At 42.7% G+C, this 27,254-nt stretch overlaps 1 protein-coding gene across 1 annotated transcript; it reads left to right on the plus strand.

Annotated features, from left to right (window-relative positions):
* The first annotated feature begins 1,258 nt into the window (after window positions 1-1,258).
* Window positions 1,259-15,300, plus strand: KRT79 (keratin 79). Its single transcript, XM_036760107.1, has 9 exons — window positions 1,259-1,693; window positions 6,348-6,565; window positions 8,058-8,118; window positions 8,206-8,301; window positions 10,683-10,847; window positions 11,174-11,299; window positions 12,012-12,232; window positions 14,121-14,155; window positions 15,080-15,300. The coding sequence occupies exons 1-9, from the start codon at window positions 1,259-1,261 to the stop codon at window positions 15,298-15,300; spliced, it is 1,578 nt and encodes a 525-aa protein (XP_036616002.1).
* The last annotated feature ends 11,954 nt before the right edge of the window (window positions 15,301-27,254 follow it).

Below are 27,254 nucleotides of genomic sequence, written 5' to 3' on the forward strand. Positions count from 1 at the left end.
ACTCACCGTCTCTAAAGGCAGCCATTTAATTGGGAGGAGGGATTGGAAGAGGAGGGCTAGCAATAGTGATATACACATATACATACATATGTATATAAGTGTGTGTGTGGAGAGAGATGGAGGGAGGGAGAGGGAGAGGGAGAGGAGAGAGAGAGCCACTGAACTATTTAAAAATGCATAGGGGAGCAGGAAGCAGAACAGTTTTGAAAGTAACATAAAATTTATTATATACTTTTTGAAAAAGCAAGTGGTATGAAATAGAGACTCATGTTTTCATATGCAATCCTCTGTGTTCTGCTGGGTATGTGGAAATTCTCTCCCCCCCCCCTCTCTCTCCCCCCTCTCTCTCTCCCTCTCCTTCCCTCTCTCTCTCTCTCTCTCTCTCTCTCTCTCTCTCTCTCTCTCCTTTTCTCCCTCTCTGTCTTGGTGGCTCAATTCTAAATTCAAAACATTTAAAAAAGAAGTTATTTCTTATGACAAATGTAATCCTTCTGAAAGACAAGGAGTCAGCCAACCCATAGGCATTTATTCAGCATCTGCATAATGCCAGGCACCTTGTTAATTGCTGGAGATACAAAGCAAAGAGGAAAGGGTTCCGGTCCTCAAGGAGCTTCCATCCAAATGCTTGAAGGCGTCAGCCATAGTCCTCTTAGAGTCTGGATCTGACTGGAGAGGAGAGAGACTCTGTGGGCTGCCTGGGAGGGTGGGACTGAAGCAGGCTTGGGCATCCAATCTTCTTCGGCTCCATTACCCAACCTAGCTTACCACCTGCACTGCCCTAGGGCCCTGGGACTCCTCTTACAACAGGAACAAATGCCACAGAACAGAAAGGGCCCCATTGACAGCAGTCTGGGCTGGGGCACAGGAATCTGAGTCTGTCACCAGGGTGTTGGGGGAGGGGAGGGAGATAGTAGTTTGAACCTCGTGTCGTATTCCAAGTTAGGAAATGTGTTGGGGGTGCGGGTGAAGGTGGAGGTGGGGGAAAAAGTGTCTTCCCCACCCCAGACAGTGATTAGTCTTGGCTCTTCCTCAGAAGAGGAGATAACACCAAGGGAGGCGTGGGGGGCAGGGGTGGATATCCAGACCCACAGCTGCCCCTCCTTCCCTCTCCTCCTTGGGCAATGAGGCAGGAGTGTCTGTGGGAGCCCATGAGCCAACTTTTTTGGGAGCACATAAAAGGACCATCTCTTTGCACTGCTGGGTTCTTCACTGCCCTCTCAGCCTAACACTACCATTCTCATCTTCTTCCTCAGCATTCATGAAGGCCTCCATGTCTCGCCAGACCTATAACACCAAAGGGGGCTTCAGCTCTTCCTCGGCCTGTGGCAGCCGTGGTGTGGGTGGCACTCACACCCACACCACCGTCAGCTCCATGACAGTGTCCAGAGGTGGGAGCAGGCTTGGGGGTAGCCCCAAGACTAGCTTTGGCAGCCACAGCCTCTACAATTTGGGTGCTAACAAGAGCATTTCTGGCAGTGTGGTTCAGAGGGCTGGTAGCTTTTTAGGTCTCGGCACCATGAGGTCAAACTTTGGGGCCTCCTGCCCCTCTGGAGGCATCCAGGAGGTGACTGTCAACCAAAGCCTGCTAACTCCCCTTAATGTGGAGATTGACCCAGAGATTCAGAGGGTGAGGATGCAAGAGCGGGAGCAGATCAAGACCCTCAACAACAAGTTTGCCGCCTTCATTGATAAGGTGAGCTGGGGAGGGTAGCAAGGTGAAAGGGGCAAGGGGGTTGATAATCATGTGTGGAATTTTGTCTAAGTCTATTAGGAGATAGAACCTAGACATGAAACAGGACTGGCCCCACCTGGAGTTTTCTTCTTCTCAGTCTCATTCAATTTTTACTGGCCAGTTCTGTTGCTACCCCTTTTGTGGAGCTGTGGAAAGAATACTGGACTTGGACTCAGGAGACCCGGATTCAAATACTGGATGTGCAAGTCACTTTATTACTCAGTTTTCCATCTGTAAAATGGGGATGTGACAATGCTTACACTATTTACTCTCTCCATGGTTGTTGTGAAGTAATGCTCTGAGGGCCATGGAGATGGTCCTGGAGCGGCTCTTAGCTGTCTCCAAACACCTGAAGAGCTGACATTTGGGGAAGAGGCATTAATTGGACTTGTGCTGCCTGGCTCCAGAAGGCAGAACTCAGAACAATGGGTGGGAGTTGGAGCCTGGGAAATCTTCCTAACAATCAGAGCTGTCCCCAAGTTGAATGGGTCACCTCAGGAGGTAGGTCTCCAAGGAAAGGTTGAATGACCACTAGCTGGGGGTGGTGTAGACTATAGGGAAGACCACAGGTCAGGTCCAGCTTGGACTAGGAGGCCTCTGGGGTCCCTTCCCAACATGAAGAATCAGTGAAATGTTTATTGTTGAAAGGCAATGTTCCTGTGTATAATGGGTATCCTATTTTATGCCCTCTCAATGAGTGGGGGAGGGGCTGGAGAGAATTCAGAAATGAAAATTAAAAAAGAAAAGAAAAGAAAGACAGTGCTCCAAAGACCTACTTTGACCATGGAAAGTCTCAGTGTCTGACCACATCCTCTTCGGGTCTGTTAAATTGTCCTGTAAAAAGCATTTATTAAATGCTTAGTATGAGCCTGGCACTGTGCTAAGCTCTTGGAGATACAAAGAAAGAAAAAAACATGGTTCTTGCCTTCAAGCACATTCTAATGGGGGAGATAACATGCAAACAACTATATGTACCTAATTATGTATGTATGTGTGTATGTGTCTGTCTATTCATCCATCCATCCATCCATCCATCCATCCATCCATCCATCCATCCATCCATCCATGTATCCATGTATCTATGTATCTATCTGTCATATTTATGTGTGTGTACATATAGTGTATGTATGTATAATATATAGTATATGTATATAATATATAGTGTATGTATTATATATAATGTATATGTGTGTATATATTTCTCTCTTGCTATATACATACATGTATACGTGTATATGTGCATACATATATGTACACAGACATATATGTATACATAAATATATGTGTGTATGTGTGCATATATATAGATGGATATAGATATAGATATAGATATAGATAGTGTAAAGAAGAGGTAATCTCAAGGGGAAGGTATTGGAACAGGTGTTAAAACCATGGGTGGAGCGAGCTGAGTCCTGAAGGAAGCTAAGGAAGCCAGGAGGCAGGGGTGAGAGGGCAAGGCATGCCAGGCATGGAATGTTTTCCTTTTTACCTACTCTTAACAGAGCCCTGGAAATAGTAACTGGGCACAAACAATGTAAAGAAATAGAAATTGGTGGGTGGGACTGAGGGGGAGGGGATCTTGAAGCTCAATCCTGGGCACCCCCAAATGCTTTAGCGTGGTTGTAGAATTAGAAGCAGAAGACTTTGGTGGGCATCGCAGCGGGAAGGCTTGTCTAATCTTAGAAAGACTTCAGACTGGGTGGATGGTAGCGGGGGGCCAAGGAACGAGACGCGATCTCCAGAAGACAGGAAGCTTTGTCTGGTCTGGGGGCCAGGAATTGATTAAATAACTTCTTGCCTGAGACAGGGATTCTAAGTCATGAGGATTTGCATTTGCAGAAGCTGTTAGTCTGTTATTCTTTTAATAACAGATAAATCATGTATACACTTACTATGGTCATATGGCCTCCCTTTTTGGCTAATTATGTTCCATTAATGTGCAGAATGATAATTCCCATATGGCTCTTTTAATGTTTGTGAAATACTTGCCTCATAACAACCGTGTGGGGCGGAAGGGGGAAAAAGCATCATTATCCCCATGTTAGAGATGAGGAGACTGAGACTCACAGCCATAGCATGACTTGCCCAAGGCCACACATCCAGTGAATAGCAGAACAAGAGTCTGAGCAGAGATCCCTAAAACCCAAGCCCCTCACTCCGTCTGCTCTCGTCATTCCTATCATTACACCGATGACACATCACTCTACTACCACAACCACATTTCAAAGGATTTAGCACTGGAAATAAACTTAAAGATCACCTGGTCCAACCCCCACATTTTGCAAATGAGGAAACTGAGGCCCAGAGAGGTAATGTGACTAACCCATGGCCATACAGCTAGTCAACAGCAAGGCTGAGATCTGAATCCAATTCAAGAAGGGTCAATCTTGGTAAGTTAACGGCCCTACCAACTCTTTCCATTTTGCGGATGGGAACACTTAGACCCAGGGAGGCTTTAGATTCCAACGAAGGCTGAGGACTTAAGAACCCTGAGGCTGGGAGCCATTCTCTTGCTTTTCAGAAGGGTTTTCCAAGGGACAGTGAGGAAAATCATGAGGGAACCAGGTAGAAGACCAGAAAAAGGGTTGTCTCCCTCTCAGCTTCTCTCATTTCTTTTCCCTCTCCTATTCCATTTGGCATCCTGATATAAACACTGAGAAAGGGAAGGGGATGGAATGACTCAATGTGAATAGCTCAATTCACCATCCTATCTCTGCCTTCCAAGCCTTGGCGCTGCCCCCTCCTCCATCTCCCAGGCACATCTGTTGGGTGCTGGCTGGGTCACGTGCTTCATCCGAGATGATATTGATGGAAATTAAAAAATCCTTACTTCTACTTGGAAGGCAGTGTTACCTAGTGGAAAGAGGTCTAGGCTTGGAATCTGGAAAAATGGGCTTGAACTCCAAACATTTACTACTTAGGCAAGCTGCTTCACCACTCTGTGCCTCAGTTTCCACAACTATAAAATGGAGACAATGCTATTTCTACTGACTACCTTCCAGGACTGCCATAAGAAAAGGACTTTGTAAGTCTGAAGGCCAGCAGTCATTATTTAGATATAGGTATTTTCATTAGATATAATAGATAGTTTCATATCTATTACCTCATCTGATTCTCAGGGTAGGGGGCAGATAGGAACCAGCCGTTTTGCTGTGTTCCAGAGAGGCTGAGTGACGAGCTATTCAGTAAATCCAAATTTCCTGACTGTAGCTGTAATATGTGCTTCTATCTGTAGCATGATACCTATGAGAATACAGAATCTGGGGTCACTGGGGAGTTTTGGATATTCCGCTGGTCAGTTGGCATTTCTCTCTCTCTGCCCTTTCCCTTGCCTCATTGTGGGTGCTGGGGCTGAACCGCATATATGTTGCTGATGTTCTGTGGTCAATGCCCCAGTGTCTTGACTTTCTTTGCCTATTGCCATGAGTGGTTTTATGATTCTGTGCAGGTGGAAGCCCCAGGGAACAGAAGAAAGGTGAAATCATGAGGCAAATCATCCCCTGCCCTCATTACCCTTTTGCTTAGTGACTCTTGACTCTAGTGAGATTGCTTGAGTCGAAGCTTACAAGCAATTCTCTGTTTACATTCCCTTTGGGCAGAATTGGGCACCATTTGAATGACTCACAAAGGGTAGATGGGTCCAACTCTCAATTGACAATCCCTTCCAGAATAATTTCCAGGAAAGTTCCTTAGGGTCTCCCATCAGAGAAAAATCCTACCCTGCTCCAAGTCTCCAGAGTGGAAGCTATTCCTGTTGAGTCATGATAGGGGAGAATGTTTGATGTGAATGTGAGTCTAAGTCCTGCTTATTGGTTGTGTGATCCTGGGCAAGTAATTTAATATTCATGAGCATCAGTTTCCTCATGTCTAAATTGTGGATAATGATACTCATGCTACCCGCCTCAGATGGGTTAATTTCAAGTGCCATGTAAATGTGAATTGGAGTTGTTATTGGTAGACCAGGTTATAGACCGATCACTTGAGTGAGACTGGGGCAGGGGAATGGTAGAAAGCTTGGGTCCCTTCCCACTGCCAGGCATGGATTGCTCAAGCCCTTTCTTTTCTCTCCTGTAACATGTCACAGATGGAAAGAGCATTGGAGTTGGAGCCAGAGAAATTGGGTTTGAATCCCAGCTCTCCTATTTCCTAGCTGTGTGGTCTTGGATAAATCACTGTATTCCTGGGCCTCTGGAAAATGGAAGGGTTGGACTATAGCTGATCCTCTACATCTCAATACAATTATTCCTTCCACATTGTGACTTTCCCCATTGTGGTTTTGATATATCATGAGTCAGCATAAGAAATTAAATGGGATTTTTTTGAGAGTTTTACGGAAGCCGCAGATGTCATGTGAAGGCCAGCAGGTGACACAGAAAAAATTTATAAATTCAGAAAAGCATAAAAATATACTGTATAATATCAACCTATTTTATTTTTTAATACCATAATAATTCAGACTTCTTCTTTGGCACAAAGAGAGGGCCAAAATATTTTACGTGGATTATCCAGACTGTGGTGGGGCTGGGGAGTGGGGACGATGGTGGTCATAGGGGCATCATGCCCCTAACCCCCGCCATGTGGAAGGGATAACTGTACTATGATTCCATGACCACAGGTACGATTCCTGGAGCAGCAGAACAAGGTATTGGAGACCAAGTGGGCCCTACTTCAGGAGCAGGGCCAGAGCACCAAGCTTCCTGAGGGTCTGGAGCCATTCCTTGAATCACAAATAAACAAGCTTAGCAGACACCTGGATACCCTGAAGAATGAGAAGGAGAAGCTGGAAAATGAGCTATGTAATGTGCAGCAAGATATGCACAACTTTAAAGACAAGTGAGAAAGAGGAGGATGTTGGTGGGGCCAGTGTGGAGGTGGCAGGGTAGGGGTGGGAGTGCAGCATCCTCAGAAAGCTAGGTCAGGGACAGAATATCCAGGGAGTCAGGACACCACTGTCCCTTTTGTCCCTGGAGAAGCATAAATATAACTCTCTCCTCCCTCTCCTTGGCCCTCAGACACAGGCCCCATTGACCTCTGGATAATAACTCTATTCATTTACATATTTTCCCCTTTTATGTCTTAATTTATTCACAGTTCTGAAATGCTTAATTTTGTTCTTCACACAAGAAGTCCTTTCTACACAGCCAGCATTTGTTCCTCCTTCTCCTGCCTTTTGTTTTATACCTCTGGTACTTAGCACTGTTTCGGCTCCTAAGAAATTTTTTTTAAAGCTCCTAAGAAATTCTTGTTGCCTGACTTACATCAACTTTTTTTATGTGCCACCCCTAAAGATTTCTGGGATTCTGTCAAGGAATTCCTCCTTTAGGGAGACAGTTCTCTTACAAAAGTTGCAGACTCTGTTCTGTGGGCTTATTTAATAGATATTGATTATTCTTCTAATAGTCTAGAGTTATTCTTCTATGCCTCCAAAGGTTGCTCAGAGCTGTTTTTTTTTTAAATTTTCATAGCATTTTATTTTTTCCAAATACATGTAAAGACAATCTTTAAATTTCATTTTTACAAAATTTTGAGTTCCCAATTTTTCTTCTTCCCTCCCCTTTTCCTAAAATGGTAAGCAATTTGATATACATTATATATGTGCAATCATGTAAAACATATTTCCATATTAGTCATGTTGTGAAAGAAGAAAGACCAAAATTAAAAAAAAACCATGAAAATTCAAAGTGAAAATAGAATGCTTTGATCTGCATTCAGAGTCTATTAGTTCTTTCTCTGCATGTGGATAGCATTTTCCATCATGAGTCCTTTGGAATTGTCTTGGGTCATTGTATTGCTGAGAAGAGAAGATCATAGTCATCACACAATGTTGCTGTTGCAGTGTTCTCCCGGTTCTGCTCATTTCAGAACTGTTTTGTACAAAGAAGTACAAATTGTTTTGGAATTCAATGCTCTTTGGTCAAAGTGAATGCAGCTGCTAAGCTACTTGTTCTCAGCTCTGTCTACACTTTTTTATAAAACCATTTGAGGCTCTGCTGTATCAAGAGTACTGCTTGGAGTATTCACACAGCAGCCCACTCTGAGCCAGGGTTCATGTTTTCTGAGCATTATTACTCTAATATAGTCTCCCTCCTATAACTTGCATGCTAAGGTATCTGACTCCCAAAGGAAGGAACATATGAATAAATATCACACTTCCATTTCATTCACCATTCAGCAGTACACTGCTTCTCCTTTTGGGTGAGGAGATCACAGTGAAGATTGACAGTGGTCTGGGGTGGGGGCTTGAAGTTCTCTGGCTCACCTAGTGGGGCCTCAAAGGGAATGAGACGCAGGATCAAGCCTGACTTCAGGTTGCATTATATCACAGATACGAAGAAGAAATCCACAAGCGAACAGAAGCAGAGAATGAATACGTTGTCCTCAAGAAGGTGAGTAGAGGGAGCTGGGTCTTTCTCCTAATGGGATGATGGCTTCCAGGATCTTTGTCCCTTAATGTTATTTTATTCTTCCACTAGGATGTTGATTCCCAGTACCTAACAAATGAGAGTCTCGGGGCCCAGGTCTCAATACTGACTGACTACGCGAAATTTATTGAGGTTTTCTATGATGCGGTAAGGCAGTCAGGGAATATGATAAATGGGTAACATTCTGTCTGCAATATTGAGAAGCTCCTATACATACTCTGTTCTGGATTGACCCAACTGTTTCCAATTGGATGTTTTCAAGAGAAGAATGAACCTCGATTCAGCTCTGTCCTTCCCTGCCTATGGCTGGGAAAAGCTATTGTCTCCCAATAGCTTTCATATCTTGGTCTTAGTTTTGCCCTCTGGAGCCATACATACTAAATGTGATTGTTTTTCCAGATGACTTTTCAAGTAATTGTAGAGGCCTATAGTGTCATTCCCAAATTTTTTATTCTCCAGGGATAAACTGAAGGTTCAACCCAGAACCATAACCTTTTCTCCTATGACATGGCTTCCTTTCTTCTTACTAGCCTCATCACAAGTCTCCTGGATGCACTGAAATTTGGCAATTTCTCTCAGTGTGGCACTGACCAGTAGGCAGCATAGTGCAACCGTTTACTCCTTTGACCTGGATGGTTTCTTTCAGTGAACCCTAGGATTGCATTAGTATTCTCTCCCTCCTTCTGTCTCTCTTTTCCCCTCCTTCTCGGTAACTCTTCCTCCCCTTCCCCTCTTCCCTTCTCTCTCTACTCCTCTCTCTCTCTCTCTCTCTCTCTCTCTCTCTCTCTCTCTCGCTCTGTCTCTCTCTTTCCCTCATCTCCTCTCTCCTTCCCTCCCTACCCTCTAACCACCCCCCACCCCCAACCCTGTGTGTGTGTCTCTCTCTCTTCAGTAGCTGCATTGGCTCATATTGAGCTTATGGTTGACTCATAGGTCTTTTTCAAGTGAAATGCTTGAATCTAAAATGAAGGACTTCCCATCTATCCTTGTTGAATTTTATCTCTTTGATCATGACCATCGTTCTAATCCTATCAAGACTTTTTGCCCCCAATACTGATTTTGTCCTATTTAAGGATTATCCTTTCTCTCTTGTTTGGCAGATCTGCCCATGTCCTTCCTTTCTCTGTGTTACCTACACACTTCAGAAGCTTGGCGGCCATCCTTTCAATCCAAGTCTGTTTAAAAAAACATGAAAAAGGACAAGGTCCAAATTAGAACCTTGTGATACGCCACTATAGATTTTCTTCTAGGTTGGCATCGATCAGTACTCTCTGAGTATAGCTCTTCACCTACCTAACTCTTAGCATAATAGCCCATGCTTCTCTGACTTATCTACAAAGATAACACAAGAAACTGTTATATGACTTGTTGAAATCAAGATAAAACATGTCTCTGACATTGTCCCGATCTGCCAGTCTAGTAACCCTAGCAAAAAAAAAAAAAACAACCAAACAAAACAAGGCTATTTTAGTATGATGAAATTTTTTTATTGTTTTCAATTAACAAGCATTTATTTTTTATTCCCTTACCCTCCCGCTTTCACTGGAAGGAAAACAAAAACAATCTTGTAACTAATATGCATCCATAATCAAGCAAAACAGATTCTAACTTTGGCCATGTCCAAAATTGGTCTGCCTCATTTTGCATATCTAGCCTATCACCTCTCAGGCAGGTGGGCAGCATGTTTCATCACCAGTTGGCTGGAATTATGAGTCATTCTGTATTTATAGGGCGGTTGTTATTGCATTAATTGTTTTACCAGTTCCTCTCCCTTTTAGTCTGCATCAGGCATGACTTTTTTTCTACCTGGCTTCCAGTGAATATCATTTCTATTCCCAAGTTTTCACAAATTGTTAGCCTCAATCGTTTGTTCTAGAATTTTTCAGAGCAATGATGTTGCAATTGTGAATCTGTAATTTTCAGGACTGACTTTTCCCCCTTTGAAGGCTGGGACATTTGCCCATCTCTAGTCCTTTCTCTCTTCTTTATTTCATAATCCCTATAAGTCAGGGACTAACTATATGATCATATAATTAGTCATTCTCAACAAATTTTACTTGGGATTTATTAATAATAATTATAACACAACTGATAGGACAGGGTGTGACAACAGAGGAGATTATAGATTGAGATCTAGAAGGAATTATCTAGTCCTACTCCCTCATTTTATAGATGAAGAAACTGAGGCCCAATAAGTTTAAATAACTTACCCAAGGTTATAGTTAATAAGTAGATGAGTTAGGATTTGAACCAAAGTCCTCTGTCTCCAAATCTTAGACATTAGTTTTGGAACAAGAAGACCTGGGCTCTGCCAATGACTAGCTTTATGATACTAAGCAAATCATGTCACCCCTTCCAAGAATTTTTTCCCTCATTTGTAAAATGAAAGTCTTCCTGCTTCTTGGAAGCTGTGACCCTAAAAGAACACAGGTCTTCTGCTGCCCATTTTGATGTTACTTCCTGAGGAGAGGAAGGTGGGGAGGTTGGAGGGATCTGAACAGAATCTGTAGCTTCTTTTGTCTCTCTAGGAGCGGGAAGGGACCCACACCCATACTTCTAATACCAATGTTGTCCTGTCCATGGATAACAATCGAAACCTGGATCTGGACAGCATCATCGCTGAGGTAAAAGCCCATTATGAGGAGATCGCCAAGAAGAGTCGAGCAGAAGCAGAGTCCTGGTACCAGACCAAGGTGAGTGAGTGAGTTATTGGTTCAAGGGAAGGAGGAAGACTAAGCCTGACCCCCAGTACTAAGGGCTAGACTGGAAATAAGAGCCCCATTCAGAGTGGCTGGACACTTGTAAATTTCTTGAAGGCAGGGACTGTGCTATTTTCTATCTTTACTTGGGTCATAGATTTCCTGACTGGTGAAAATGGTCAAAAAGAGAGGCTGGTTCCCAAACAGGTCCCTTGAAGGAGGCCCCTAAGACAGACAGGGTGGGTCCTTTTGGCCAGTTGGGTTTCTTCTGGGCATGGGGGCTGGGTATGTTGTCTATGTGACTCTCTTTTGACCACCAGTATGAGGAGCTCCAGGTGACAGCTGGGAAGCATGGGGACTGTCTCCGGGACACCAAGAATGAGATCGCTGAGCTCACCCGTGTCATGCAGAGACTGCAGGGGGAGATCGACTCAGTAAAGAAGCAGGTGGGGATGACCTCAGTCAGGAGGTTGGGGGATAGGTGGTCTCAGGGTCATGACTACTGACATGCACAGAGGCTGGGGACATCTTCATGAGGCAAGTCATGACCTGCCACCTGCCACTCTATTACTAAATTGGGAATGTGCTAACTATACTTGCAAAATATCCTGGGTCCATAATGTGAACTTTAGGGTTGCTTAGTTTGGAAAAGAGCACACTAAGGGGCGAGCAAATGGTGAGTTCTTCAAAAAAAAGCTCGGTCCATCTCAAGAATGCAATTCCATGCCAGTCCAGAAGCGATCAGTCAGCCTCTTCTTGAATACCACCAATGACAGGGAGCTCACTATCACATGAGACACACTATTGCATTTTGGGCAGCTCTCATTGTCAGAGAGCACCCTAGTTCAGAGTACACAGGGGGTCCCTGCCCCTAAGGGAAATGTGGAAACTCTAAGTGATCTTGGAGTCATAAGACTTGTGTTCGAGTCTTAACTCCTACTCTTGTGTATCTCTGGGCAAATCCTTTTTCTGAACCCCCTATTTGTAAGCTGAGAATAATGATACCTGCATTATCAACCTCACAGCATTGCTGCATCTCCTTTTCACAGGAGAATGTTTCTCTTTTCCCTCTTCCCTTGTCATTTTGGGTTGGGTCTGGAGGTCAGAATACAGAGAGGATGATATTGGAAAGTTTTCTTTATACCTTCCCCCCTCCAGTGCCAGGAGCTGCAGACAGCTATTGCCGATGCGGAGCAGCGTGGGGACATGGCCATCAAAGATGCGCAGAAGAAGTTGGGAGACCTGGAAAAGGCCCTCCACCACAACAAGGAAGAGCTGACCAAGCTTCTGCGGGATTACCAGGAGCTCATGAGCATCAAACTGGCCTTGGATATGGAGATTGCTACCTACAGGAAGCTGCTGGAGAGCGAGGAGGGCAGGTAACCAGGCTGGCCACGATGGTTGGAGGATGAAATAAGGGACACATATTATATCTGAAATAACTGGATATGTAGAATATATAATATGTGAAATAACTGAAATAGGAAATAATTGAATACGTATAATATAATTGAAACTCTTGACAATTATTTTTGTAATGGAGTTCAGATCAGCGTGGAGCTAAATATCGTTTGAGATACACTATATTTTTTCATATTTATTTATCTTTTTTTTGGAGGGGGGAAGGCAGGTCAATTGGGGCTAAGTGACTTGCCCAAGGTCACACAGCTAGTAAGTGTGCCAAGTGTCTGAGGCTAGATTTGAACTCAGGTCCTCCTGACTCCAGGGCCAGTGCTCTACTCACCGCGCCACCTAGCTGCCCCAGCCCTTGGTGATTTCTACCAGGCTGGGGAGGTTTGGGAAATGGGCCAAGTGATAGGATGAATATGTTGGTCATGAGAAAACAGACGGAGCTTAAGTGAGAGAGGCTTTGTTCTGAGAAGGTGGGCCACCGAGGAAAGGTGGTTTTTGGCCATGGCAACTCATTTAGCTGTCTACTGAGGCATTGAGAGACTGTGACCTGCATTCAGAGTGGGATTATCCACACCAAAGGAAGACATCATAGCTCCTTGAATGAACAGCTCCTTGAAGCATGGGGTTAACTCTGACTCATTCAGGAGATAATTACCAATGTGGATCATGGCTCTGTCGACATTTTCCTTTCTCGTGTTTACTTAACTCCTTGGCTGATCTGGTCAGCTGCTCTGTTGACTTAAGGCACTGACTGGTTGCATAACTCAACTGGGGGAAAGGGCCCTCTGAGATCCCCTTCCAACACTTAGGCTCTACTATCCACAAAAGGCCTTGCAACCAAAATAATCCCCTCTCCTATTTCTCCAGAAAATGTGACCCAGATAGGTAGTCAGTTGGTCAGTCAATGAATGTTTATTAAGCAGCTACTATGTGCCAAGCTCTGTGCTAAAAGCCAGTAAGAAGGCAGCTCTGTCCTGACTGTTCCGTATTCACTTTGTCCTTGTTCTTAGTTATAGATGTAAAGCTGGAAGGGACCTCAGAGGTCCAAGCCCCTGATTTTACAGAGTGGGGGTAGAGAAATAGCATTTGTCTAGTGCCTACTATGTGCCAGTTACCTTAGTTGATCCTCACAAATGGGAAGTGGTGCTATTGTTCTATCCAATTTTACAGATGAAGACCTGAGGCAGAGGTTGAGTGACACAGTTAGTAAATGTCTGAGACCTGATTTGAACTCAGCTCTTCTTGACTCCAGGCCCAGCACTCTATCTACAATGCCACCTAGCAGCCTCCCAGGGGGAGAGATTGAGGCCTAGTTAAGTGGCTAGTGACTTGCCCAAAGTCACATACATAGTAAATGTTAGAAGTAGAATTTGAACCTGGGTTTTACTCCAGAACCATCCTTTCCATTGAATCGCATTGAAGGATGATGCCTTCAACACCTGCCTTGGAGATAGGGAGAGAACTATGGAGTAGAGAATTGGATAGCTTCCTAGATTTTCCTGAATAGGGTACCCCCCAAAATGGCTTCATTACTTGGTGGAAAGACTTGTTGATTCCCAGAACATCATGTCTCACAGGAGCACAATTTTTTTTTATGTCTCACAAGAGAACAAAAGCATACCCAAAGCCAAATAGAAGGGATTCTTATGCTTTTTGCCATTTTGTATAATACCAACTTATAGGCCATCAATATGGCTGATTCTCTACTGAGTACTATTGCTCAGAGAGTAGAAAGGTCTGGCCACTGGACAGAGAGCTCTTATAGCATGGGGGAAAGGGGAAGAATTTTCTTTCGGACCTTTGAGCTGGCAGCTCTCGGACCTGCTAAGACTTCTCTCATCTTTTCTTCTACAGAATGTCTGGAGAGTATCCCAATGCTATTAGCATTTGTAAGTATCCTCTGTGAATTCTTCTTCTGTCCTTAATCCCGCCCTTCTTTGAGGGAAATAAACCAGTCCTACAGGCAGAATCCAGACATAGATCTAGGTCTTACTCTGTTGCTTAGTTCTTTCCCTGACTATGAACTATGACCCCTTTCCCAAGACTCTTCCCCTTGACCTCTGCCCCTGCCCACCACCTCCAGAAAAGATTAGCATCTGTAACACACATGCTCAGATTTCCCCCTCCTCATATAGAGTTTCTTGCAAACCTGTGGAATCTTAAGAATTAGGGGCACCACAGATTTTATCTATTCCAAATCCTACCTGAACCACTAATCCTGTCTAAAATATCACCTAATAGCCCTCCAGCCTCTGCTTGAAGACCTACAGTGATGAGGAGCTCCCTACTTCCTGAGGCAGGCCATTTCATTCATGGCTCTCTTTGTTAGGAAGTTTCTCTTTACACCAAACATGAATCTGGCCTCTTGTAACTTCTGCCTACTGGGCCTTCAGAGTCTGACAATACAAGCTGAACTCCACCTTCATGGGACAGCCCTCTAAATACTTGAAGGCAGCTGTTGCGTTCCTGCTGAGTTTTTTTTCTCCAAGCTAAACCCCTCTGGTTCTTTGAACCATTCCTTATAAGACAGACACAGTCTTGAGACTCATCACTGTGATGGACACCATCCTCTGGGCTTCTTCCAGTTTGTCAGTGTCATTTCTGATATGTCACCAATGGAGGTGTACATGCTATTCTAGAGACAGAGGGAATTTTCTTATCAAACCCTGCCCAGTTTCTTTAGTTCACGGCCTGATTTCTCTTAAATTCTCCAGTTGATCTCTATGAAATCTCCCTCCCCTTCTCATTTAGTTTGGTTTTTTCCAGTGACCTCCCTGGCCCACATGTCCTAATGTTCTCTCTTTCCGTTGTAGCTATGACCGGCAGCTCGACTACCGTGTGTGGTGGGGGCAGCCAGGCAGTTGGCAGTGGCAGCTTCGGGGGTGGGTTGTCCTTGGGCAGCGGTGCTGGAGGAGTGAAGGGGAGCTATGGCTCTTCCAGTGGCTACACCAAGGCGGGGCCTAGTGCTGGAGGAACCTCCATCTTGAAGAAGAGCACAAGTACCACGATCAAGTCATCCAGCCGGAGATATTAACCATCCTGTGATGTGTCAAGCTGGTGCTGACCATTCTGGTTTCTTGCAAGCTTTCCTTTCCCACCTCCCAGCCCACCTTGAATCTTCTTCCTTCCTTCATACCCCCCCACTCAGACCTTTACAGAGCTCCCTATTCAAGAGCACAAACAACCAGGAAATTCACATTTACATATGTTGGCACACTGTATCATTTGTATATTATATTGGCTTTCTAAGAGTTTCAGCACAGCTAATGGAAGAGGCATTGAGGCTATCAGTTAGAATGAAAAAGTTGGATTGGTATAGTGGAAAAACTATGGGATTTGAATTCAGAAGATTTGGGTTCAAATCTTGGTTTTGCTGTGTGACTTTGGGCAGGATGCCCAAGTCTCTCTGAGGGGTTTGGATTGGATGTTCTCTGAAATCCCTTCTAGCACTAGATTCTATGATTAGCTGTGGATTAGCTTCTGCTGAATTCTCAAGGCAGCCTCAGTTTACCTCAGTCTCACTGCCTGTGCATGCTGAGTGTTTTGTTATACATGCTGGTCTAATCATAAAGCATCAGGTGTAAGGAGAGGGGGAAGCTCTCTTGCCCTGTTCTGCCCCCAGCCCAAACAGAACCAAATCTGAGTGTCTCCCAGACCATTCCTCTAATTACTCTCCTCCCTCCTTTCTGTTGCCTGTGATGTATCTCAATAAACAGCAACCATGTTTTTCATTGTCTCTTGAGTCTATCTTATCCATGGACCCAAGCTTGGGTCAAGCCAACTAACTCCTTGGTAATACAGATGTAATCAGAGTGGAGGTGACCAGGCCTTTGACCAAGGGCATTGAAGATGGAGGAGACTGAGTGCCTGTGTAGCTTTCAACAGCTAGAAAAATTAAAATAAGAAGTGGTGGGCTGGTGTGTGCTCCTCCCCTCCTTTCCTCCTCCAATCAGTAGCCTGTCCACCATGCTGAAGGACCTTGGAAGGTGGCTGTCCTGGAGCCCCTTTTCTTCTCTCTCTAGACTCCCTCACTGGGTAACCTCTTCACCTCTCATGGGTTTAATGAACTATTTAGATAATTCCCACATCTCAGTACTCAGTGCTAGTCTGTCTCCTTGGTTCTAGTCCTATTGAATGTCTCCAACTGGATATCCTGTAAGCATCTCAGACTTAAAAAAACCCTTGCTATCTCTCTCCTTACATCTACTTCTTTTCTGAAATCCCCTAATTCTGTCCAGTACATCACCATCTCTCTGATCATCCATGTTCACAACTCTGGTGTCATCCACAACTCCCTACTTTCCATTCACTCCACATATTCAATCAGTTACCAAATCTTATTCCTTCATCCACAAAATCTCTCACCTGTCCCCTACACAGCCAACATCCTAATTCAGGCCTTGTCACTTCTTACTTGGACAAATAGAAGAGCCTTCTAATTGGCCCCCTTCCTCAAGTCTCTTCCCACTCCAATCCATTCTCCATGTAAGTACTAAAGTGATTTTCCTAAAGCCTAGGTCTGACAATATCACTCCCTTACCCAATAAACTCCAGTGGTTCCCTCTTACCTCTAGAATGAAATAGCACAAATAGTATTAAATAGTATAAATAAATATCTCTGTTTGACACCTTTTGAAACCTCTTCCCAACATTCTTACACACTACTCCACTTTATATGCTCTATAGCACAGGCACTGTTTCTTATACATGGACCATTTCCCATTTCTCTGTCTTTGCACTGGTTGTCCTGCATGTCTGGAATATACTTCCTCCTTGAGTCTTAGGATCTCTTTAGAATTCCTTTAAGACTCAGCTCAGGTGCCACCTTCAATATGCAGCCTTTCCAGATGCCCCCAGATCCTTGCATCTTAGCTTCCCAAATGTCCTCATCTCTAGTTTTTAAATGCCTGTATATTCATTTGCTGTGTCCCGTGATGGAATGCAAAATCCTCCAGGACAAGTTCTGGTTCACTTTTTTCTTTGTATCTCCAGAGCCCAGCACAGTGGATGGTGCATAGTGTGCATTCAATAAATGCTTGTGAATTGATTGGCTGCTGTGATGGGCAGCCTGATCAGTTCAGATGTTGATAAGTATCTTGAGAATGACCTTGGGAAAATTGCTATTCTCTTAGGATTAGGTAGTGGGAGTGGGGAGCATGGAAGGGAAGTCTAGTGAGGTTTCTTGTAAAGTAATAAGGGGAAAAACCAAACAGTTGAATCTAAATGTGTAAGCTGTGAGATTGTAGGATTTTTATTACCCTACTGTAAGGTTAATGGGGAATAAGATCTTCCCCACCCATCAATAGGCCTCATGTGGAGCCCATTAAGGGAAGCTTGCTTGCTTGTAGGAAGCATCTTTTGTTGATTTCTAATTAGGCTCTGAGCCTATTAGATGAAAGAGTATATATTGTGAGAGGTGAGCTTTTGCTTTGGGGGCTCATTTATGAGAAGGATCTTGTGATTCCCTGGTTGAGACTCTGAGTGGCCGTATGTTCAGAGCTCCCTGACTCCTCAGAGGTAAAGGCTCTCTTGATTCAGTGGTGGATGTAAAGCTTTGATTCAGGCAGTAGAGCCCTGTGTGTTGGTCTTTATTTCTCTTTTTTTTCATGTAATTAAAGAAGATCATTGACCCTTTTAAAGTTGCTTTCCTTAGTAAAGCAGATCTAAGAACCTGGACTAGCGGCCATCCTGGGTATGCCAGTTTGATTGTTGTTATACCTACAAAGATGGGAAGGAAAGAGGATGTTGGGTCAGGGGGAGCGAAGCCTGGGAATGTTAGTTGGAGGACTTCTTCATTGGGAAGGAGGTGAAAAGGAGAGGTAGTGGAGAGTACCCTAGGCCAGGGGAAAAGAACATGAGAAGATTCAGAGGTGTTAGAGGGCAAGATTTAAATGGAAGATTGAGTTGTTTGCATTCTGGAGTAGGCTGTTTAAATCACTGAATCTCAGAGATGGAAGAGGCCTTAAAGGTCCTGTATTCTAACTCCTACTGAAGCATCAACACCTTCTATGATAGCTCTGAGGAATGATTAACCAGCTTCAACTTGAATACCCCCAGTGATAGGGGGCTCATTTCCACCATTACATTTTTGGACAGCCCTAATTGTCAGAAAATTCCTCCAGTTGAGTTAAATTTTGCCTTCCTGTATTTTCCATTCATTGGTCCTAGTTCTTCCTGCTGGGGCCCCAAAGAGAACAAGTCTAAGCCCCCCAGTTCTTCAGTATTATGTACCCACTTCTGTAGACTAAACATGCCATGTATCACCCAAATGACTGGAGTCGGGAACTTTGAGCTGCATAGGCAAAGCAGGGAGGGTCATGCAGTGGCAGCAAGACTTTGAAGTCCCTCCTTTGGAATTTGAGGGTGACAAGAATGATGAATGGAGCCTTCAGGGCTTTCAGAGCAAGGGAGAAACAGAGTAGTGTTTCGGGAAGACCAGTCTTGTTTCTGGGAGATGAGAAAAGGAGTGAGGAGGGTGGAGGCAGGGCAGACTGGGAGCCAGAAAGCTGAAAGGTTAGTCCAGGGGTGGGGAACCTGTGACCTCAAGGCCACATGTGGCCCTCTAGGTCCTTGAGTGTGGCCCTCTGACTGAATCCAAGTGAGTGTGAATTGGATTCAGTCAAAGGGCCGAATTTGAAGACCTGGAGGGCCATAAGTGGCCTCGAGGCTGGTGAAGTTTGGATTCATTCAAAGGACCACATGTGGCCTCAAGGCTGCAGGTTCCCTACCCATGGGCTAATCCATTCTAATTTATCTGTGCCCTCAAGGAGGCCTTGGTATAATTGGGGAACAAAAAAACTTGATTTTGTCTTTAGGCCTTGTCCAACTGTTGGAGGTGACCTCTAGAATGATTAAGCAGAATGATGACTCAATGATCCCCACCTCTAGTAATACTGGAACCCTCTTAAGGTTCCACTGCCAGAGGAAGACATGGGGGATAGATACCATGAAAGATTTTCTACCATCTCAAGTGTGTGGGTGGGCAGTAGCAACACAGGGAAACAAGGAAAGGTGGGGGCATCTCAGTACTGGCAGGTGTGGAAGAAAAGGAGTCAGATTTGCATTTATCTGAGCTGGAATGAGTTCTGCCTGCAGGAGGACAGGAGATGGACAGGACTTGAGGACCCTGAAATATAGTAAAAGAGTTTCCAAGCCACTTCCCCAGTTGAGGGAGTACTTGGACCTCAACCCTAGAATCATGTCTGTCCCCAGCCCAAAGACCCTATATCTGGCAATAACTCATTAGTGCACCCCAGTGAGGCAAACTACGTCTCCCTGTTACAAGAACAAGCTGGTTTCTGTAGAATTTCTTTTGTATAAACAGTACTATCTTATACCAGCAGAACTATCATGTACTGATAAAGCAAATCCAGAAGCTACCTGGTTACAGCTATAGCAGACACCCCCAATGCCCTGCCCCCATAGGGTTTCTGGTAGTAGTAGTGAATGACATCTGCACTCAAAGTACAGAAATCATATGTTCCTTTGGGAGCTGACCACTCCGTGATCTCATCCCAGACCACCTAATTAGCATACTTGGCATACCACTCACTGAACTTTTTCTATATAAGCTTTAGATTCACCCCCATTAGGTTCTGAGTTCACTGCCAGCTTAATTAGCATTACAATAAAGTTTTGCCACTTGACTAGAAGACCGCTTGAGTCCTTCAGTTCTTTCCAGGCAACTCTGCCCAGTACCTCAATAGTTTTGGGGTCCCTGCACCTCTAAACCACCACAGTAACACTAATGTCCTCCCTAGAATCACAACCTGAAATTACTTTCTATTCTGCCATCATCCTCCAATACCTAATCCATCATCTAGTCCTGTTAATTATTCCTCTTCAGTTTTTCTCAGATTTGCCTCTTCCTTGACAGTTCCCCAGCTACCTCCTTCCCTGGTTCTAATTATTCTCTTCTTCCATCCAGATGACTACAACAGCTTCCTCTGTGGGCTGCCTTGCTCCAGTCTGCTCCTGTTCAGTGCACCATGCACACCACAGAATTCCTAGAACTCTGCCTTCATTATATCATCCCCCAGCTCAGAAACCTGCAAAGCCTCCTTCCTATTTATCGGAGTGATTACACATCCCTCACTCTGACATTCAAGGCTCTTCATTAACTCTCCACCTATTCAGACTCACCTCCTGTGCCTTGGGAAGTCAAAGAGAGTCTGCCTGTGTACTTACACTATAGCACTAGAATGGGGTTAGGATGTGGACCTCTGAATTCGCTGGCACAGAGAACTCCTGCAGTCCAATCAAGAAGCATTTCTTCAGCTCTTACTACATGTCAGGTATGATGCTAAGTGTTGGGTGAGGAAATGGTTCCTCCATCAATGCACTTGGTAGCCTTTCTGTAATTTATACTCCTAGAGAATTGCCTAGGGCACCGACAAGTTAAAAGACTTGAGCTGGCTCATCAACTAGTATGTGCCAGAGATCTTCCTAGCTTCAAGGCCAACTCTATCTTCTGTGTCATTCTTCCTCTCTATAAGTCAGTCAACTAGCATTTATTAAGCCTCACTCTGTGCCAGGCACTGTGCTAAGCACTATGGATACAAAGAGCTCTTAAAGACTCATGATCTCATGGGGGAGACGATATGAAAGCAACTACGCAGATAGAGATACACCAACAAATAAGTTCTATGTAGAACAAACTTGGGTAGTCTTAGGGGGAAGGCACTAAGATCAGGGAAAGATGCCAAAGACTTCAATTGCACCAAGACTGGAAGGAAGTTAGGAGGTGGAGATGAGGAGGGTAAGTGTTCCTGGCACGGGGCAGAGCCAGGGAAAACCCTCAGAGTTAGGAGATGGAGTGTGTGTGTGTGTGTGTGTGTGTGTGTGTGTGTGTGTGTGTGTGTGTGTAAAATAGTAAGGAGGCCAGCGGCACTGAATCAGAGTACATGGAAGGAGTAAGCTGTAACACAACTACTAATCTGCTAACCTTGGTCTCTTTCTACTGTCTTTCTTCCCAAGGGATGGTTGTCTTAGTTGACAACCTTGAGGTGTCAAAGTAGAATTTTTCTCTTCTACTCAGAATCAAGAGAGAATTGGGGGGCAGCTAGGTGGCGCAGTTAGTAGAGCACTAGCCCTGGAGTCAGGAGGACCTGAGTTCAAATCCAGCCTCAGACACTTAACACAATTACTAGCTGTGTGACCCCAATTGCCCACCTTCCCCCCCTCAAAATAAAAGGAAAAAAACAAGAGAGACTTGGGTTTAAGTCCCAGTCTTGTTGTCTACCAGGAGTATTTGTCAGGAAAGTAGTTTCTGACTTTTTATTTTCTTTTCACATTTATCATGTATTTATTTATTTACAACATTCTTTTCTTTTTCAATTTTGAGTTTCATCTTGCCTCCTACCATCTCCCCCACCCGCTGCGAAGACAAGCAATACGCTATCAATTATACACGTGAAAGCATGCAAAACATTTTTATATTAGCCCCATTTCAAAAAAAGCAAGAGAAATGAAGTGAAAAAATTATACTTCATTAGGCTTCATTTTGTACTCATTATACTCATTTTGTACATCATACTTCAATTTGTACTCAGAATTCACCAGTTCTTTCTATGGAGCTAGAAAACATTTTTTTTTTTCCCTCATGAGTCCTTTGGAATTTTCTTGGATCACTGTATTGACCAGAGTAGCCAAGTCTTTCACAGCTGATAGTTATTTACAATGCTCCTGTTTCTGTGCATAATGATCACCTGGTTCTTCTCATTTCACTCTGCATCAGTTCACGTAGGTCTTGCCATGTTTTTCTGAAACCGCTTCCCTTGTCATTGCCCACAGCACAAAGCATTCCGTCACAATCATATGCTACAACTTGTTTAGCCATTCCCCAATTGGTGAGCCATTCTTTGCCACCACAAAAAGAGCTGCTAAAAATATTTTTCTACATATAGGTCCTTTTTATTTTTCTTTGATCGCTTTGGAATCCACATCTACTAGTGGTGTTGCTGAGTACACAGCCCTTTGGGTCTAGTTCCAAATTGTTCTCCAGAATGGTTCAACCAGTTCACAACACCATCAACAAATTTATTAGTGCATATCTCTTTCCCTCATGCCCTCCAGCATCTGTCATTTCTGATAGGTCTGAGGTAGCACCTCAGAGCTATTTTAATTTGCCTTTCTCTAATCAATAGTGATAGAGCATTTTTTCATATGACTATAAATAACTTTGATTTCTTCTTCTGAAAATTGCCTGTTCATATCCTTTGACCATTTATCAATTGGGGAATGGCTCTTATTTTTATAAATTTGAGTCAGTTCTATACTCAGTATATACTTAAGAAATGAGGCCTTTCTCAGAGAAACTTGCTGTAAAATTTTTTGATGTTACTTTATTGCCTATGGTATCTTTTAGCAAAATATAGCTTCTCTGAATTTCCCTTTTAATTAGGTCTATTTTGGCTTTTGCTTTGAGATCATGATTGCTACTCCTACCTTACATTCTATTCTAGCCCTTTATTTTAACTGTGTGTCTTTCTGTTTCAAATATTTCTTTTTTAAACAAGATATTGTTGGATTCTGATTCCTAATCCATTCTACTATTCACTTTCATCTTATGGGTGAGCACATCCTAGTCACATTCACTACTAACTTACTAACTCCCATTTTCCATCCCATTTGCTTCTGTTTCTTGTTCTCTCTTTTTATCCTGTCCCTCCTCAAATGTCTATTTTGCTTGTAACCACTGCCTCCTTTAATCTGACCCCCCTTTTGTCATTCTCTCCCCTTTATTTTTCTGTTTCCCCTTTACCCTCCTATTTCCCTATTGGGTAAGTTACATTTCTATACACAACTGAATGTGTATATATATTCTTCCCTCTTGAATCAATTCCAGTGATAGTATGGTTCAAAAATTATCTCTTTCCTGCATGCCTTTTTTATGTGAGAAAATTCTCTCCATTCTACCTTTCCTCTCTCATTTCTTCCAGTGTATTCCTCATTCTCACTCCATTTTTTTTGGGAGATCATTCCAATATAATCGGTTCACATCCATACTCTCTGTCTATGCAAACTCTTTTTAACTGATAAAGTTCTTAGGCATTACATGTATCATCTTCCTGTATAGGAGTGTAAACAGTTTAATAGTTTTGAGATCCTTAGGATTATTCTTTCATGTCTACCTTTTTATGCTTTTCTTGAATTTTGTGTTTGAATACGAAATTTTCTATTCAGTTCTGGTCTTTTTATCAAGAATGCTTGAAAGTCCTCTATTTCATTAAATATCCATTTTTCCCCCTGAAGGATTATACTTAGTTTTGCTGGGTACATAAGTTTTGATTGTAATCCTAGCTCCTTTGCCTTCTGGAATAGAATATTCCAAGCTCTCTACTCCTTTAATGTGGAAGCCACTAAATCTTTTGTGATCCTGGCTGTGAATTGTTTCTTTTTGTCTACTTGATGTATTTTCTCCTTGACCTGGGAGCTCTGGAATTTGACTATAATACTCCTGGGAGTTTTCATTTTGGTATCTCTTTCAGGAGATGATTGGTGGATTCTTTCAATTTCTATTTTACCCTTTGGATCTAAGCTATTGGGGCAGTTTTCTTTGATAATTTCTTGAAATATGATGTCTAGGCTCTTTCTTTCATCATGGCTTTCAGGGAGTCCAGCAATTCTCAAATTACCTTTCCTTGATCTATTTTCCAAGTCAGTTATTTTTTCAACGAGATATATCACATGTGCTTCTATTTTTTTCACCTTTGACTTTGTTTTATTGTTGTTTGATGTCTCATGGAGTCACTAGCTCCTACTTGCCCAATTCTAATTTTTTTGAATCTTCTTTTTTATTTGAGGGGGGAGGGCAGGGCAATTGGGGTTAAGTAACTTGCCCAAGGTCACCCAGCTAGTAAGGGTGTCAAGTGTCTGAGGCCGAATTTGAACTCAGGTCTTCCTGATTCCAGGGCCTGTGCTCTACTCACTGTGCCACCTAGTTGCCCCCCTCCCCATTCTAATTTTTAAGAAATTACTTTCTTAGTGAGATTTTATATCTCTTTTCCATTTTGCCAATCCTGCTTTTTGAGGAGTTCTTTTCTTCAGTGAATTTTTTTGCTTTTTTTAAAACCAAGCTGTTAATTCTCATTTCATAATTTTCTTGCATCACTCTAATTTCTTTCCCCCATTTTCCTCTACCATTCTTATCTTTCTTTAGCTCTTCCAGGAATTCTTGCTGGGCTTGGGTCCAATTAGCATTTTTCTTTGAGGCTTTGTTTACAGGTATTTTCACATTGTTGTCTTCTTTTGAGTTTATGTCTTGTTCTTCCCTCCCACTCTAGTAGCTTTTTTTGGTAAAATTCTTTTTTTTTGTTGTCTGCTCATTTTTCTAATCCATTTCTTGACTTTGAATTTTCTGTTAAAATTGGGCTTTGCACAACTTGGGTAGGGAGGCACTGCGCCAAACTTCAGACTTTTTTGTGGTGCTGTTTTCAGAGCTAGTTCTTGGGGTCTGCAAGTTTTTGATGCTTCCAAAGTGTTGTGATCCTGAGAGATGTGCGGACACTGCTCTTTTGGTCTGCACTCTGATCCAGAAAAGAAACTTTGTCCCCTGCAGCAAGAAGTACCGGCACTCTGCAACCAAGGTCCCTGGTCCCTTGTGACTGACCCCCAGTGCTCCTCCCTGTTCTGTGATTGTGACCCAGAACTATGTATGGGTAATAGAGTTGCCAATAAATCCTAGTTGTACCCAATGCCAGCAAATCACCCTGATTTTTTGTTGTCTCTGCCACTCCAAGGTTTGATTTAAGGTGTTATTTTAAAGTTGTTTGGGAAGGAATGTTGGGAGAGTTCAGCTGGATTGTTTCTTGGCTCTGTCCTCACTTTTCTGACCTTTTAAATGCTGTAGAAATGTTATTGGCATGAAGTGTTGGTCAATAGCAAGTGTGTTCAATTTGTAGTCAGAGGATCTGGGTTCAAATCTTATTTTTCTTCTTTTGCTATCTATGTAACTTTGGACAACTGAATTAACCTTTCTCAGCCTCAGTTTCCTTATCTGTAAAATGAAGGATTTGGTGTAGATAGTGGCTAAGGTCTGTTCTTCCTCTAAGTCTATGAACCTATTATTATTGTTATTAAATATTCTAAGTTGGAGTAAGGCTCTTATATCACCCTAAATTAGGGCCATTCACTACAACAGCTGGAATTAACGCTTTCTATATGATTTGAAAAACATTTTTAAACATTTTTTTTTAACTTTTAAAAGGAGACTTGATCATTTTGTCCTATCCGTTTCAATTCCTGCATCTGTCAGCAAATACCTCTCCAAATGAGTGATTATGTGGTAACCCAGGACCATGTAGAGAGGGAAAAAGGAGAAAACTGAGGTACAAGACTTCCATGTCCAAAAGAGAATGGTTGGAAGACATTGTTTCCATCTGTCTGAAGATGGGCTGGAGGTGGTGGTTGCTGTGGTGCTTCAAAACTGTGTCCACATTGGGGTGGTAGTGTGTTAGCATTCTCAAGATGGCTTCAAACTTTTATCCCTGGTGCTTCTGGCCTTTTGTGGCTTCCAGAAGGTGATTAATGGGGAACAAGTTGTTATGTTATCTCTGCTTCCAGATCTGCTCAATGAGCACAGTAATTGATTGAGAGGCATGAGAATATGAGATTGGAAAATTTCCTCCTTACTTGAGACTAGTGGTTATTATCCCAAGTACTGTGGGGCTGTTTGGACCCTGATGGGTCCTGTGTAAAGAACCCACTTCAGGTCATTGTCCATACACTTCAAGAGATAGCCTCCAGGGAGGTATTGGAGAGAAAGAGATGAGGTGGGAACATCTGAATGGTAGTTTGGAGCCCTTGGTGCTGTATTCAAAAAGGTTTTTATATAATATTGACATGCAATACCCTATACAAAATATGTATTTAATAAATATATCAATATAACATATATAAAATATAACTATAAGCCACATAAATATGGTTTATATAAAAGATATAAGTTTATAAAACACATTTTACATAAATATATGGGTTGAAATATAGAAATATGTTTTATATAAATATATAACATAAATACACATTTTATATAAATATAGAATATAAGCATATATTTATATAAGTATAAAATACAAATCTATATTTTATGTAAATGTATAAAAGATGAGTCTATATTTTATATAATATATAAAGTACAAACATATATTTTATATAAACACATAAAATATAAATATCTTTTATATAAACATAGAAAATATCTTTTATATGAATGTATAAGTTATAAATGTTTTATACAAGCATAAAACATAAATATGTTCTATATAAACAAAATATAAATATCTTTTATGTAAACATAGAAAATATACGTATATTTTATATAATCACAAATATATATTTTATATAAATATAGTTTCTACATAAATTTTTTTTCAGCATGCAATATCAGCTTTTATTCATTGTCTGGTACATAATAACCCAGACCACAGTTGCCTAATAGTGTCTTTAAGTCCTCCCTGATCTGCCAGGGCCTGGGGCTCCTGTGTGAAGATGCTGCCACCTCCTGACCCTCACATTTGTGCCTCCCCCTTACTGAACTACTGATAGTTCCTTCCCCATGCATTCACCCTGAGAGCTAAGCTGGCTTCAAGTCTCTGGGTGACTCAGGGTGACTGAATTCTGGGTGACTGAATGGAGAGAGGGAACAGGTTTGGCCGAGGGCAGGAGCATTTTCCCGTATCACCCACCTGGGTTGGGGCTTAGGTTGTAAAGAGGCTTTTTGGTATAAATAATCCCAGAGCTGAATACAAGGGCTTACCTCAGAGCCCTGCAAAGCCTTTAGCAAATAAACAATCTTTTACCCTTCTCACACCCTTGACAGCTTCTCATGTCCTTGACAGTATGGAAAACAGAGGTGCCAAGGGGGAAAGGGAACAAGCAATTTTAAATCACTTGCTATGTACCAGGCACTGTGCAAAGCACTTCATTGATATTATCTCATTTGATTCAGGGGAGGAGAGGTGCCTGAATAGATCAGTGCAGTGTGTA

The sequence above is a fragment of the Trichosurus vulpecula genome, chromosome 5 (genome assembly GCF_011100635.1).
Source record: "Trichosurus vulpecula isolate mTriVul1 chromosome 5, mTriVul1.pri, whole genome shotgun sequence".
NCBI classification, from domain to species: domain Eukaryota; kingdom Metazoa; phylum Chordata; class Mammalia; order Diprotodontia; family Phalangeridae; genus Trichosurus; species Trichosurus vulpecula.

Coding starts and splice junctions, on each gene's coding strand:
- KRT79 (XM_036760107.1), top strand. CDS start 1,259: ATGAAGGCCTCCATGTCTCGCCAGACCTATAACACCAAAGGGGGCTTC. Junction 1,694..6,347: donor TTGCCGCCTTCATTGATAAG/GTGAGCTGGGGA, acceptor CCATGACCACAG/GTACGATTCCTGGAGCAGCA. Junction 8,119..8,205: donor AATACGTTGTCCTCAAGAAG/GTGAGTAGAGGG, acceptor TTCTTCCACTAG/GATGTTGATTCCCAGTACCT.